The sequence below is a fragment of the Chenopodium album genome, chromosome 10, assembly GCF_948465745.1.
Source record: "Chenopodium album chromosome 10, dcCheAlbu1.1, whole genome shotgun sequence".
NCBI classification, from domain to species: domain Eukaryota; kingdom Viridiplantae; phylum Streptophyta; class Magnoliopsida; order Caryophyllales; family Amaranthaceae; genus Chenopodium; species Chenopodium album.
In genome coordinates this window covers 56,656,643-56,672,382 of record NC_137843.1, presented here as the reverse complement: position 1 = coordinate 56,672,382, position 15,740 = coordinate 56,656,643, and the positions used below count along the sequence as shown (strand labels likewise).

General features: G+C 33.9%; 2 protein-coding genes across 3 annotated transcripts; one reads left to right on the top strand and one right to left on the bottom strand.

The window, feature by feature from the left end:
* Positions 1-882: 882 nt before the first annotated feature.
* LOC145562633 (uncharacterized protein At5g43822-like) lies at positions 883-4,192 on the bottom strand. Of its 2 annotated transcripts, none has more exons than XM_081622979.1 (6): positions 3,891-4,192; positions 3,656-3,774; positions 2,566-2,745; positions 2,226-2,282; positions 1,756-1,820; positions 883-1,151 (listed from the first exon to the last, which is right to left on the bottom strand). In XM_081622979.1, exons 1-6 carry the CDS (start codon positions 4,020-4,022, stop codon positions 1,108-1,110), a joined length of 597 nt encoding a protein of 198 aa, XP_081479105.1. In that variant the 5' UTR covers positions 4,023-4,192; the 3' UTR covers positions 883-1,107. The 2 variants fall into 2 exon arrangements, with proteins under 2 accessions (XP_081479105.1, XP_081479104.1); XM_081622978.1 differs by having other exon boundaries at positions 918-1,151; positions 2,566-2,741; positions 3,652-3,774; positions 3,891-4,169.
* An 836-nt stretch (positions 4,193-5,028) lies between these two features.
* On the top strand, positions 5,029-10,082 carry LOC145562629 (chloroplastic import inner membrane translocase subunit HP30-2-like). Its single transcript, XM_081622975.1, has 6 exons — positions 5,029-5,387; positions 7,375-7,490; positions 8,171-8,297; positions 8,711-8,862; positions 9,656-9,718; positions 9,810-10,082. The coding sequence occupies exons 1-6, from the start codon at positions 5,088-5,090 to the stop codon at positions 9,841-9,843; spliced, it is 792 nt and encodes a 263-aa protein (XP_081479101.1). The 5' UTR covers positions 5,029-5,087; the 3' UTR covers positions 9,844-10,082.
* The last annotated feature ends 5,658 nt before the right edge of the window (positions 10,083-15,740 follow it).

Here is a 15,740-nt window from a genome sequence, read left to right as displayed (position 1 = left end):
AATGGTAAAAGAACCAAAATGTCTTTACAGAATTAGAAAGGGTTAAAGAAAAATATAAAAGGAGATGAGGAAGAAAAAATAATTATGATTAAATGAGCAAAAAAGTTTTCAGACTAACAGCTGAAAACATTCAAAATACCAAAAAAAAAAAAAAAAAAAAAGGAGAAGAAGAAAACCCTTACTGAAAATGGTTTCATTCATTTTGTTAGCTACCGGAACAGTAGTCTTGATAAGCATGAGTTTGATGACTATATCAACTATCTTCTCTGCTATCTGCCCTACTGAGAGGCAACGCAAAACCGATCCATATGAAGGGAAAGATGGCCAAGCCTTCTTTCAGACTGTTTATCAAAGTGACTCGTGGTGATTGCCATGGTTCAGAGGTCAGAGGTCAGACTGTGGAATAGTCATGCTCCTCAGTCTTGGACTAAAGTCTCCTGCTGCCAGGTAAGGATAATTGCTATGATGCTGAGGAATGAAGATGTTATTGTGAATGGTTTCTGAATGATGTTTGCTTAATCACTGTAACTGTAGTATACGCTGTGTCCCTGTGATGCATAAGCTTGATCTTGTTCATTGTATTTCACTTGATTTCTATGTATTTATTTCAAATTAAGAATGGAAATTTAGCCAATAATTTAATGGTCTAAAGAGTGCTGGTCATTTATAGGTATTAGGCATAACAATCAAGACTTCTATGCAACAAAGAGGAAGAACATGCTGATAATTACCAAAAAAAATTAATTAATGTGAATGATCATAGAGATATTGGCAGTTTGGCACACAATATATTGTATACAAGCTAAGTTTTTCTGTTCACCTGGGATTTTTCCCAGAATAATATATATAAATAATTATATAAATAAAAGAACTCCAGAGAGGCTCAAGGGCTTCAGTATTATCTTGAATATCATCTGCACAGGAAACCTGCGGCTACATGTGATACTGAGATGCATCCTCATTAGATGTACTTCAGTGAGGGAGTACTGTGATGCCATAACCCGCCAACCATGTCACAGAGATCAAGCTTTAAATGACTGAAGTCCAGTTGATCAACAGCACTTTTACAAAATTCCAGCTTCAAATGACAGATGACCAATCTCTAACTCAAGAAATGTCTTCGGCGAATATGATGTCATAGATTAACTGCACTGCAATCCACAACATGAGATGACATAAGAACTTCTATTTCTACAGGCAGCTCATCAAAGTCACAGTTATAAGAATGCTTCTCAGCTTTCTGCAAGCCCCGCAACAGAATAGAAAAGAGATGCTAAGATAACATGAAAAACAATAATCACAACTTTATCTGCTTAGTCCAAATTTTTTACAAGCTGCAGACATTTTTCTAGATCAAACCTCTCTTATGTCAACCAGATCAACTACCACTTTCAGGCAAAGTTGACAAAAATAAAGTTTACTAAGTGTGCATAAAGTAGATAAAGTCAAAAGGAAAAAGTATTTACGTGAAGAAGGATGGGATTTAAAAGGTCAATGCTGAGTCTGAGAGGGAAGTGTAACAAGCCTATGTTTTGTCATATGCAAAAGCAATACTTGGCCATCCAATTGATCCAGTCAAAATCCAAAATTAAATTACAAGGCAGATAAAATCCAGATGGGAGTGAGTACGGAGACATTGGAATATTTGAGTAAGTTGTCACATAGAATTGCAAATACTAGTACACGGAAATCAAAAGGCCTTGCTCAAGGAGGATATTTAAGCTGCAGCATTTATGCCAATGACAGCATACATACCTTCATCTCTTGGAATATTTGGCTGATCGAACAAAAGCTGACGCAATGCTCCCAAATCTTTGGAACTGAATGGAATTGAGCCTTAGTTAGAATCACAATTCACAAATACCAAGACACAATAATGGCCAACAAGTGCATTTGTAACACAACATTTTCAAACCCAAGCAATGCTTATGATACTTCTAAGATCTTATGGTTCCACAACAAAGATAACATATATCTATAAACAATAGCAGACCATATGACAAAAATAGCCACATGTCACAGCAATGAAATAACATCCCTTAGGAAATGATAGGAACATAAAAATTCTCCAATTTCTTAACTGTATAGTAGATAATTTTCAATAATGCAAAACATTAACAACGACAAGCCTTTTTTTCTTCTTATTCTAATTCTTAATTCTAAGAACTCACAGCCGTTAGTGATTACGGAAAATTGCATTAAACCCATTTCTTATTTTATTGTACCTGGGCTTTAAAGCAATACTCAAGAGTGCAGAAACCACTGATGATTTAAGACGGTACCTACATAGAAAACGGAAGATAATGTAAGGTTTAATATGCTTTGACAGTCTTGACACTTGAGGAAAAAGATAATTAAGGCTTCAGCACAGAGAAATAGCAAAAAGCCTAATCCCTCAAATCCCCTTGATGGTTGGAAACAAGCGACTAATCGTAAACAATGAGGAAAGATAATCCTTAAATGTATCACTCCACCCTTACAATTTATACCTTGGTGATCATAAGTCATAAAACCAATTCTTATGAATAAGAACAAGCAAAAACAAAGAAGCCAAGTTGAACGTACTCAGAGCTGTGCATCTCCTGCAAAATAGCAAGCCAATCTAAGCAATCTGAAAGACTTGGTTTAATTCCCACCCTTTGCTGCAGTTGTTTAGTGGAAAGCACATGAGATCCTCTTCCAACAAGCTGCCTACTGTCTCTGACCATCTTTTCCAGAGACAGTACAATACTGTGGAAATCCTCCCTACACACAGCTCCCAATTAATTTAAAGTCTGAAGTATTCAATATCATGCTATCATACAATCTAATTCCTCTTTAAATACAACGAGGGGAAACACCCACCAAACCAAAAACATCCAAAGAAGCTAAAGATCAAGATATATCACTATCATAGTTTTTGTCATTTACAACTAAAATCCAGGGATAGAATATATGCGCCAAACAAAGTTCAGTGAATTATGCAGAACTAAGCTCATCCACCTCATAAAGCCACACAAAATTTTATTCAAAAAGACTTTTTGCACATTACCAACTTTGCAGCATAAATTGAAGTGAAACTTAAAATTTTATACACTAGACAAAACCCTTATCATGACTCTATTGTTGTAATACAATCTTTAATGTCGCATTGATCTTTTTTTTTTTTTTTTTTTTTTTTTTGCCGTTTTAGCTATACCAACTCTAATGACTATATTTAATCGCCATATCATCAGTAAGGTTACATGCTTATATGCCAATTCTTGTCAATTAGAAGCAAATGTAGCCATAAATCTCATACAGCAGAAAAGACATAATTATTTTCATGAACCATGATGAGCAATGATTGTATTTTTTCAAACCTAAATATCGATCAATTGTCAACTATAATGTTTTGCCAATTGACTACACTTAACCTAATTAAACTTCAATTGTGAACACACAAGTCACATAATCTTCTTACCACAAAACTACTGACGCAATTTAGGGTCTTAAGACTAGAAGGGCCAGACACGGCCATGTTATGAAATTGACCAACTTATGTTACAAACAGAAATATATGGCCATATGGATGCTTGAGGTGAAATGAAGAACTCTCAAGTAAAAAGATGTTCAATTGCAAACAATAAAGCAACAATAACAAAATTAAGTGCTGTGATAAACAAATTGAACTAACATAGTCTTCTTAATTGAGAGCAAAATTGTCTCCAAAGACTCCATTTGCTTCTGCAAAACTGCATCTTCAATCCCATCAACACCCTTCAAACAACCATAATTCTTCTTATTTCCAATCACCTAAACAAAATTTTCCCAAATTCATAATCAAATTTCATAATTAATGCACCAAGATTGTAACTTTAATCTACCACAAAATCAAATATAAAAAGAGTGAATTTTAAAAAACTATAGACCTCAATTCTTCCAATAATTGAAGAAGCATTAGAAAACTGAGAGAGTAAGCGGGATTGAAGGTGTTCCCAATGATCCATTTCTTCTCGAACTTTCTTAAATTTTTGTTGATATTTCTTGAGAATATTCTCCATAACAAGAGAAAGAAGGGTTTAATAGATGGTGGTTGTGGCGGAGGAGGCGGTGGTGGGAGTCGCGGCAGGTTGGTCTGGCTGTCTGAGGAAGTGAAAGAAGTGCACTAGTGAGAGTGTTGAGTTGGTTAGGAGCCGACTAGCCGAGGAGGTTTTGAATTATATACTTAGGGTTGGGGCCCTTGAGGGTGTGAATTTAAAACAACTTAAGAGCTGGTAGTGGTGGTAGTGCGAGGATGGTGTTGGGGACGACGCACGAGATGGTGGTGGTGCCAGATGTGAGTGTGTGACGCACGTCCCCAATTGGTCGGGTAAGTATGTGACATCGAAGTTTTTTGAGTATTTGAGAGAGTTGTATTGTCATGTGGTGCAACCGTTGTATGAGAAATCTTTCGATTTAAATAAAAGGTATTTTTTTAAAAAAAAAAATTTAACGTGCAATTTGATTTTTTCATTTTTTATGTAAATTTGATGATTTGCTTAATTTTAACCCTATTCGATTAATCAATTTAATTAAACAAGCCTTAAAATACTTGTCAAATAAATTAGAATATGTATCCACGTATGTTTGAGATTGAAACTCGCTCACTAAGTTCCCTAGTCTTAAGGAACATTTCCTAAGCTTCATAGCTACAAAATCTACATAACAAACTATCTAAAATGGGGGTAAATATGATGTAACTACGATATAAAACTTTTAGATGCAAAGTATGTTATTTTGTGCACTGATATGACTTCTTTTTTTTTTTGGGAGTGCGCTCGCTCGTTTAAGATTGTATTAATTTGCGCACTCATATAACTCGTATAATCTATATCATAGGTTAATTTTGCGTTTTAAATCTTTTAATTAATATAAACCATTAAACATTTAATCCCTTTCCAAATATAGCTAAACCAATAAACTCCCACACCTATTTGCCAGGTTAGGGAATTGGGTCGAGTGACAGCAAAAACTTGTCTTTTGCCACTCCAAATTCCCATTTTATCTATCCATCCACACAACTCTGAAAACCCCTCTTCTCATCTTCTCCCCCAAAAACCCCTAAAACCCCAGAAAAACAATTCACCATGGGAGATGGAAAGCAAGATTTAATGGCGGTAAATTCACCAAAGGGTTTAATTCAACAAAACCCAATTACCCAAATTCAATCTGAAATCAAAAAATTGGAAGTTAACGTTAAATCTTGGCTTTCTAAACAATCTATTCCTGTTGAAGCTGCTGTTGTTACTGCTGGTGGGGCCATTCAAGGTGCCCTTATTGGTGGTCTTATGGGTACCTTTACACAGGATTTATCCTCCTCCATGCCTATGCAGCCTCCTCCTGGTAGCCTTGACCCTAATGCTATGGCTAGTTTAAAACAAGCCCAGGTTTAATTTCGAGTTTTCTTCATTTCTCATTTTATTGTATTCTTATGGGATGAAATTTGATGTTTTTTATGTTAATTTGAGTGTTATTATTTGGGATAGTGAATAATTTGATTTTGTTTGGTTATATCTTTAATGTGGGTATGAGTGTATGACTTTTGTTTTGTGGATAGTGCATAATTTGATTGTTTTTGGGTATATGTTTAATTTGGATATGAGTGTTTTTATGTTAATTTGAGTGTTATTATGTGGGATAGTGAATAATTCGATTGTGTTTGGTTATATGTTTAACGTGGGTATGAGTGTATGACTGTTATTTTGTGGATAGTGCATAATTTGATTGTTTTTGGGTATATGTTTAATATGGGTATGAGTGTTCTTGTATATTAGATGTTTATACAATCTTATGGAATGATATCTTTGAATTTTGTTGTGTACATATCATCCCATTTTGCATTGATTTTGACAATGAATCCCCTGATATCTTCCACATTGGATTGGAAGTTCGGAACGATTGTTGATTTTAGGATTATTGTTCAATTACCTGAAAATGGATTTTGGAATTTTGGTTATAAAGAGGGTTGAGTGGTGTTCATTGAGTCCCTATAATCTCGTTTTAGAACTGGCCAAATGTATTGAGCTCCATGTTGGGGAGCTCAAATTGTTGTATCTTGCTTAGTTTTTCGCTTTACACATTTCGGATTGGGGTGGCTTTATAGATTGTAGACACTATGGGTTTCCATAAGAAATTAAATTTACTACTTTTGATTTTCGTTTGAGTGAAAAGGTTTGGGATTTCTAGTGCTACTTCTCATCAATACATTTGTAGAAAAAAGTCCCTATACTTTCATTTTGGTACTGACCTATGAGTAACATATTGAGCTCCTTGTTGGGGAGCTCAAGCTGTTATGGTTTGTCTAGGTTTTTGTGCTCCCTCCATAGAAGGAGTTGATATAATTCAAAGCTGTTGTATCAATATCTAGTTTATGCATCGATGTCCTACATTTTGTGATCCTTGTAGAAGAATAATTGGTTATTTTCATAATCATACCATGTGTCGTGTGATGGGGAAAGTGATTGTAATTTATAGCACTGTTATATTTTGGGTGGACTAACAAGTTGCGTTATTTGGAAAAAGGGGGCTATGTTTATCTATTTCAAAAAAATATATATATATATATTATTTAGCCCCATTCTCAAATAGAAAGTTGCCTTCATCTAGTGCTGGGATTTAGGATGGCTCTTATTATATATATATATATATATATATATATATATATATATATATATATATATATTGTGTGGTGGTGGTGGTGGTGGGATGATGCTTCTGAGTTTATTGAGAATGAAAGGAGCTACCTTCCTTTCTAATGTATAACTATATCTCCTACTTGATGACCAAGCTTTCACTTTTTACCTTTTACAGCCTAACTCCTATTTTATTATTTGTGCAGTTATTGATTTTTCATTTTTTTTAATCTTTAGTACTTCGTATCTAAAATATCTATGCACTTGGAACTTACTGATACAATTTAATTTGTGTGTTCAGAATATCATTTCAATAACTAAGTACTCCCTCCGTTTTTAAATACTTGCTTCACTTTCCTTTTCCGACCGTTTTTAAATACTTGCTCCATTTCCTTATTTGGAAATCTTATACAATATTTAATTAATTTCTCTCACCTAGTGGACCCATCATAAATAATATTTTATCACTTTTATATTCTCTCTCCAATTCTCTCCTCTACTTTTGCTTTTTATTATTTTTTATTTTTCCATCTACCCCACTACCTCCATATATTATTACTTTTTTCAATTTCTCCTAAAACTCCGCGCATGGAGAAATGGAGCAAGTATTTAAAAATGGAGGGAAGTAACTAACATTTCCTTGATATGTGAGGATAACTTTCAAAGACATTTACTAAAAAATTGGGAAAGTATATCAGCTTGTGCTTGGTGCTAGTCTTGATAAAGTCTTTTCTTGTTATAGGCTCTCTCTGGGGGTCCATTGGTTCAAGCTCGCAACTTTGCTGTCATGACTGGTGTCAATGTTGGCATCTCTACTGTTTTGAGGAGAATCAAAGGGAAGGAGGATGTATGGTCCAGGTAAGCTTGCCTAATTTCTCATTTGTTGATAACTAGAGCATACCCGTGCTTTGCACGGGATACATTATACGCAAAAGAAAACTACTTAAAGTGAAATGTTGGTGGTTATTGGATCCCTTGAAAAAAATACCAAAATTAAAATTAAAAAATAGTGGGATGGGTAGGGTAGTTATTGGTGTTTTAAAAATAATAAAAAAATAAAAATAAAAATAAAAAAAAAATAAAAAGTGTGATCAATAGAATTTGAGGATTGGGGATTTGGGGGATTGTGGTGAATTGACTCTACAATTATATTATAGATTTTCAAGGTTTGCTGATCATTTTTGCTACAAAACCATTTTGCAGTTCTTGCAGTGTGACTTTTATTTTTAATCTACCCTTTTGTTTTGCTTCACTGTTGCACGTATTGATTTTGTGTTTGTTGGTTATTGGCAATGGTGCTCTTGCCTCTATATTTCAGCTCTAATTACCTGGGAAATATGAACAAATTGATTAAGTCGAACAAGTTAGCTAGGCCATCAATCGTTGAAGTACTGGGTTGATTTTTTTTTTTTTTTTTTAGAAATTCCTGGTTTAGGAATTAGGAGACGCCTCCTTCGTGTCACTTTATTTCTATTGTTTGTTTGTCTATAACTTCTCTGTCAAAATGTTTATATGTGTATTAACTTGATAAATTGCAGCATGGCAGCAGCATTTGGTTCTGGGGCCATGTTTTCTTTGGTTAGTGGTATGGGTGGGCCAAACCAAGTTTCCAGTGCGGTCTCATCAGGAGCCTTTTTTGCCCTTGCTCAAGGAGGAATTTACAAGGTTTGTAATGTGTTTTTTCTAGTCTAATAAATTTTACTTCTCTATACCTTTTTCTTTTCACATTCCAGTGTGGCAGTATCCATATTGATGAACTTGATCAATTGGGAATATGGACTGTTGAGTCTTGATAATCAAACCTTGAATCTTGATGAGAGATAATTCTTGTGCTGGATGAGCTGAAAAGACATATTGATAGTGCCGTGTTAGTGCATGTTGAGACTTTCAGCACCTGGCTATTTGCCGTCTTATTGGCCCCCTTGCCTATAATGTTGCTGTGTTTAAGATTTGAAGTGATAACTGATCAGTTCAACAACTGTTTCTCACTGACACTGCTATTGTGCTTCATAGGTTTAGTATCGAGATTGTATCTTTTATTTCTATATATTGAAGTTATTAGCCTTTTATTTATGCAGCTGGGAGAAAAGTTCTCTAAACCAGTGGTGGAAGATGATCCGTTCTATGCTAAAACAAGAAGTTTGTTGTTTAGCCTTGGCCTCCAAAGCTATGAGAAAAACTTTAAGAAAGGCCTGCTGAATGATCGCACATTGCCATTGCTCAATGATAGGTAAGAATCAGTGCTCATATTTCTTGTTGTCCTTGTTGTCTCTCATATTATTTTTTGAATTGGCAGTAGGTTGTAAACTGATAGATATGGTGGTGCCGAAATCGGGTTAAATTTGTTCATAAGTGTTATAATCTTTTACTGTGTACTTCTTGGACTTTCCGATTAACCTCAAGTACCCGTACATATCAAATATTCCACTTGGAGGCTTGGAGCTAAACAATTTCAAAAATTTCCCTAATGTTGTTCTATGCCTGGATATGTACCCATATCTAACTCTCTAGGTCTGACTATCTGGGTAATCTAGATGTTATTGTGGATATCTGGGAAGTAATAATCGAACTATTGGGAGTGTTGATCTATTTTCTTCTCTTAAGCGCTGCTTGAGGTTATTGGTCTTTCTCAAGTCTGCAATCTTGTAAACTCTTAATAGCATCTCCTTCCAGTCCAATCATGACATTCATGAGATCTCCATGAGATAGATGATAGATAGGGAAGCAGGAAGAGGTTAGGAGAGAAGAAGGATCAGGAAGACATCAATCACTGATAGATCTGGACTCTCTGCTCTTAAGATGCATGTTTTACTTTCTTTCTAATGTGATTTATGCACCTTGATTTTCGTGTTTCTTCCCCTGTTTTGTTTAATCACAGAACTAAAATAGTAACAGTGAAATTAGTTTGATAGAAAACTTCCGAATTAGTCCAACTGTAGCACCTATTATAGCTTATATGCACATTTGCATTTTCACGAATGCTAACAGCTAACGTCTTTGAATGATTTGCATGTTCTTTTCAGTGCTCTTAGAGATGTAAAGATTCCTCCTGGCCCAAGGCTTCTCATTCTTGACCAAATTGAAAGGTTTGACCTTTTGCTACATTCATGAATGGCATTTTGTATGAATCCGATCTGATTTTTGTGTATTTGTTATTTTTGGGTATAACTTCATCAGGGATCCAGAGCTTAAAGAGAGGCGAAAAAAGTAGAGTGCTTACACTGTTGTCAGGCAAGCTTACAGGGCAGCAAAACATGTTTTATCGGTAGAGGGGAGTTGAGTCCTGTACTGTAGGTGGAATTTCATTTCAAAGGTAGATTATTGTTGTTAAATTTTTAACTACGAGTATGTTGTAGTTACTTGGAATTCTTATTTATTTATGTGAACAACTAGGTTTTTGACAGTATTATTCCAATTAATAACAATAAGAGGCGAAAAATTGCGGATGTAGTAGCTAGGTTTAAATACTTTTACATGGCAGTAACAATCTTGTGCAGCTTCCAAGCTACCAATATCATGCATTCATGCTACATGAAAACCTTGGCATTCAAGGAGTTTCATCTAACTTAGTGCAGCATTAGCTGTATCTAAACACTTCAACGTCTTCGAGTCATTGTAAATCTGCCAAGGTTTTACTGTACTCACAGTTGGCCATATATTGGTCCGTCTAACTGAAGCTTGTTTAAAAAAATTTGGAGGGAACATCTCCAATTCCGTTTTCTAGGCACATTGCATTACATTTCTGGTACCCCTACACACGTCACGTACCACCCGAGTGTGCATAGAGTTCAGATGACACTTATTTGTGATCGAAACATGGCCATTAAACCTTGTCCTGTTCAAGTTTCCAACATCGACTGTCCAACTGTTGCTGATAAATTTTGTAGACTTACTAGATTTTGCTCTAATTGATTGCTATTACGTCTCTTCTACTCTTCCAAGTTCCAGCTTGAACTTTGAGCCTCTATTTTATACGTCAAGGCTTCTTATTAGCTAATTATGTAGTCTTTTTCACTCTTCCCGGTTTTTAATGCTTTGCTTTTTTTTTTTTTTTGTATCAAGGAGTTTGCCACTTTTGAATTTAATTTTTCATTTGTTCTATTGTAGCCTTTAAAACTATATACAAGTTTTAAAAAATTTAAATTATACTTGTAATTATACTACCTCCGTTAATGATTATCTACAACTTATGAATTTTTTGTCTCACAAATAATACCCAAAGTTGCAGATTATCATTAACGGAGGTAGTATGTTCATTATCTTTAAACTATATATTTAGGGTCTGTTTACATTTACTTAATTTCAGTTCAATTCAGCTCCAATCAATTCAGTTCAGTTCAGTTCCTAATTTCCCTCTCTCATAAAATATTCAGTTCAGCTCAGCTCCAATCAATTTAGCTCAACTCCAATCAGATCAGTTCAGTAAATGTGAACAGGCCTTTACTTGGATCAAAATTGACATTTATGGTGGGTCTATGATATAATTTTAACCAAATTTGGATTTTTGAAAGGGGACTGATTTGTAATGTGGGCTACGTGGCCATTGATCTTGTTGAAGCTGTTTCTTGCATGTTGCAACTTTAACCATTTGAATTGTGGTCAAGTGAGAGTGCTTGGGGTGGACCGTAGAGTTTCTCTTACCTTTCAATGAGAAAAACAGACGTATCACTTGCTAACCGAAAAAATATAGTACTAACTTTCATACGTGGCTAGTTATACCGTGCGTTCAGCAGCAATTTTTTTTTTTTTTTTTATTATTTTCTCTCTCTCCTCTCTCTATCCTCTCCTCTCATTTTCTCTTTCTGAATTTCTCTCTCTAACCGTCAATGTCCGGAGCACCGACTTTCACCGTCATCTTCGTATGGTCGTCATCGCCGTCTCCATCGTCGTCGTCGAAGCTTCAAACCCTAACATTTTCCCTAAATTTCAATAGACTCATGTACAAATTTGTTTTTCTGGGTTTCGAAATGGTGATGTGATGCTTGTGGAGATGATGCGGTGCTGTGGGAGATGATGGGAAATTGGGTGGAATCTAAAGGGATAAGCTAAAGACGAAAATTCAGAAACATGTAGAGGTGGTTTTTAAATTTAAACAAAATGGGATTAACAGTTAACAATTGTTTAAACGTGAAACATCAAGTTTAAGGGTGAGCAGTGTGGTGGAGTTTAAGGGTGGTATAGCATTAGGGGTTACTAGGTTGGGGGTACTAGGTCGGAGGGATTATTAAGTCAAGGGTTACTTGGTCAGAGGTTACTAGGTCGATTAGGGATTACTAGATCAATCAGGGGTTACTAGGTCCAGTCAGGGGTTTACTAGGTCGAAGGGGTTACTAGGTCGGTGAGGTTACTTTTGTCATGTGTTAGCTAGCCACACACAAAACCTCCCAGAAAAAATAAACACCCAAAATAAAGATGGGAATTGAAAAGTAGCTTGACAAAATTTAAAATCTTGTACTCTGTAATTCATATTCATCATATGTTTATGAATCATAATTACCTTGTGATACTTCCTCCGTTTTTTTTAGTTGACACCGTTTGAATTTTACATTATTCACACAATACACTTTGACTCGATTTTGTGGTTTATAGATACGATAAAATATATTCATGTGGGATATTGTTTGAATTGTTTCAATATATATTTTATTAATATTCACTTTTTATAATTTTATTATGTTGATAATTAGAGATATCTATACTTTATATATTAAAAAGCGTTCCTAAAGTCGTTTATATGTCACGTCATTCCCCTCTCATAGCATTATGCCACATCATCACTTAATGACACGTCATTATCAATTAACAAATCATTCCAACTATTATTAAAAAACTTTTGATGGGTTTCAAACACCAGACCTCAAGAAAACAAGATCTACTTCCTTACCATCTTAGCCAATAACAAGTGATGTCCTCTATACATATAAATATAACTATAAATGACATGCATTAATTAAAAAGGAAATACGAGATAAGCAGTTTGCAAAAAAAAAATAAGAGGAATAAAATCAACATTTCACAAACAATAGAGTGTTAAAAATTATCTTTCTATACATTCTTTATCAATTAGTAACATTATTTATGCATAACATACATAATCGATGATAATATATTTCATTTTGTCAAAAAAGATGATAATATATTTCATAATGATGATATGAAAGTGGTAACTCGGTGCAACGCCCGAGCCACAAACTAGTTAATTGTTAAAAATATGCGTTGACAAGCGTGATAATAGAAAGGTGTCAACTAAAAAAAAACAGAAAAAGTATATAAAGGCTCAAAGATAGCTATAGTGAATTAGTTGGCTAATAAACTTTTTTTTTTTTTTTCTCTTCATGGGTGAACCATTTTGTCACACTTTTTGGGCTATGGTATGACTCGTATATAAATTTTGGATAGTAAAATTCTTTCAATATTTCCATATGTTCTTATTTCACAAATATATTGCTAATAGACTCTTATTTTTTCCAATACTCTCTTTGCAAGATATTCATTTTAGGGTCAGTCATGTTAGAGCGTTGTGCCATTCAAATATCTCCCAAATTCCAACCATACATCATTTACGTGAATAAGGTGAAAACAAAAATACTTAAAAATAATTTTAACAAAGATCTTGTTTTTTTTTTTTTTTTTTTTTTTTATAAATGTAATAAAGAAGTCTAAAACGACATTTAAAGAGCAACTAAAGTCAACATTATTAGAATTTTATACTCCTAACATAAGTAAGATAAGACACAAATGAATATATAAATTAGTAAATTTGTAAAGTTAACTTTTTTTGTCCCCCTTATTTTAGAAGGCAGCATTACTGTAAACAGGTAAACTTAGAACCCCTAAACAAATGATATATTGACAAAGTAATAACACAAGTGGAAATTATATAATGCCACAACATTAGATTGGAACAACATATACAAAAATCATGTTCATATTGTTCATTCATTGACAACATATCTCACAAAATCAGCCATATTTCCTCAATTTTAATATTACAAAACTCACCCAACTACAATAATACTACAAATAAAAATTACAAAATTATAAAAATATTTAAATATTATTGTGAGGGAGGAGAAATTGAAGAAGATTGGAGGAGCACGTGAGCACGTGAGAGTTGATCTATCAACGCAGCAATGCGCGCGTTGTACTCACGCGCTTGTTCGACAGCTTCAACTTCAAGTTCTCCTAATTGTGAACAAAGTCTCTCCTCGGCCTCTTCCGCCACCCTAACTCTCTCCCAAGCTCTTTGTAACTCTCTCCTCATTTTCTCTTCTCTCTCCAAACTCTCCCTTAACTCTCTTTCTAATTCCACATTTTTCTTTCTCATCACCTCCATGTCGGTATCCTCGACATTTTTCTTTTTATCCAAAGATTTACCATTGTATTGTGATGAAAAAACGGCAATAGTAGGTGCCATCGTTGTAACAAATATAACACGAAATGACAAAAACAACACAAAATTTTACTCTATTATTTTATTCGGGAGGAGCGTGGTGTGGACTCAAAAGAAAAGGAGAGTGGTGGTAATAATGTAGGTGGTTATGATTATGGATTGATTGGAGAGAAAGAAGTTTAGAAGGTTTGATGTGTAATGTTATTGGTGTAAAATGAAATGGCACCATATTTTTATAGGACATATTTAGGGTGTCTAGGTTCAATGTATCTGATTATAGCATCTTTCATGATATTGGTTTATCTGTTATTTTTTGTTTCCTTTTTTTGTCATTTCTGTTGTTTTTGTGATCAGCATTGACGTGTATGCTTGTGGAATCATATATTTTGGGCTGTAACTCTTTAAGCTTGTAATTTTCGGTCCTTTATCTTTTTTCATGAGACCAAAACTTGAACATTGATGGGAGCCTAGTAAAGTAGTAGGGTAGAACCGTAGAAGCTTCTTTGGTATTGCCACTTGCAAAGTTGCAAGTATAACAATACTCGGATACTATATTTGTTTTTGAAAGTTTTATTGACACAATAGAATTTGATACACATTTCAATGTACTATTTTGACTTCAGGTATACTCCGTATATATATATAAAAGAGTATTATGAACAGGGCCGTCTCATTCCATTACGGGGCCCTATTCTAATCGTTAAAAAGGGCCCTCAACAAAAAAAAAATGAAATAGATAAATAAATAAAATTGGCTCCTACTACAATATATATTTAAATTGAAATTCAAAATTTCACCAACAATAAATGAGAATGTATACTGAAAATTATACCATGTATAGTTTAACTTTAAATCGTTTTGAGTAGTTAGATGTTGATAAAAAACAATTAAATTGATTAAAAAATTTATAAGAAGTGAATTTGATGATAGCCGGAAATCAAGAGATGTAATTGTTAAGTATGAAATCTTAAAAGTGCTATTATATTGAAGATTATTGAAGGATTGTGAAAATATTATTTACAATGAATATTATTGACACATCACAATATATGTTAGCTGAAAATTAAAAGAGGTAAGAGGATGGTAAATTGATAAGATAAATAGATAATTATAATTGGGTAAAACAAGAGAGTTAGGAAATGTCCCATAAAAAGAAAAAATTAAAATAAAAAGAAAGTAAATGAAATATGACAACAAAGAAAAATTTGGAAACTCTTGAATTTCCTACTTCCTAGGCATTAGTGCATTACTAAGAACATGTGGAAATTGAAAAGTAGGAATAGGACAAAATAATTACTGTAGTAGATTTTACTACACCCAAGAAGTGAGTATACGACACAAGAGTAACATCCTATAGCCTACAGTATGCTACAAACAAAGTAAAAAACTGGCTGCTACCGAAAATTGGGCCCTTTGAGTTTGGGGGCCCTGTGCTGTTGGTCTCTTTGCACAGGGCCATAACCGGGCCTGATTATGAAACTTTATATTTGATACATTTCAATGTATTGTACTAATTTAACAATATATTTTCTTCGGTTCTTTATAGTTAAAACACTTTCTTAAAATAGAAATATTACAATAGTTATAACACACTATAAAAGGAAGGTTTTTATGCTGATTTGAAAATTGTATTCCACTATTACCTTTATTTAAAGCTTATAGATCACTTGATTATACTTCTAACAACCTAATTAACCCATTTCAAGTGTATTATA

Bases quoted from the DNA above. Each gene is read 5' to 3' on its own strand.
- LOC145562633 (XM_081622979.1), bottom strand. From the start codon at position 4,022: ATGGAGAATATTCTCAAGAAATATCAACAAAAATTTAAGAAAGTTCGA. The intron at 3,775-3,890 runs GTCTATAGTTTT...AATTTTGTTTAG, and splicing joins CAATTATTGGAAGAATTGAG to GTGATTGGAAATAAGAAGAA. The intron at 2,746-3,655 runs GTTAGTTCAATT...AGCTGTGTGTAG, and splicing joins CTCTCAATTAAGAAGACTAT to GGAGGATTTCCACAGTATTG.
- LOC145562629 (XM_081622975.1), top strand. From the start codon at position 5,088: ATGGGAGATGGAAAGCAAGATTTAATGGCGGTAAATTCACCAAAGGGT. The intron at 8,298-8,710 runs GTTTGTAATGTG...TTATTTATGCAG, and splicing joins CTCAAGGAGGAATTTACAAG to CTGGGAGAAAAGTTCTCTAA. The intron at 8,863-9,655 runs GTAAGAATCAGT...TGTTCTTTTCAG, and splicing joins TTGCCATTGCTCAATGATAG to TGCTCTTAGAGATGTAAAGA.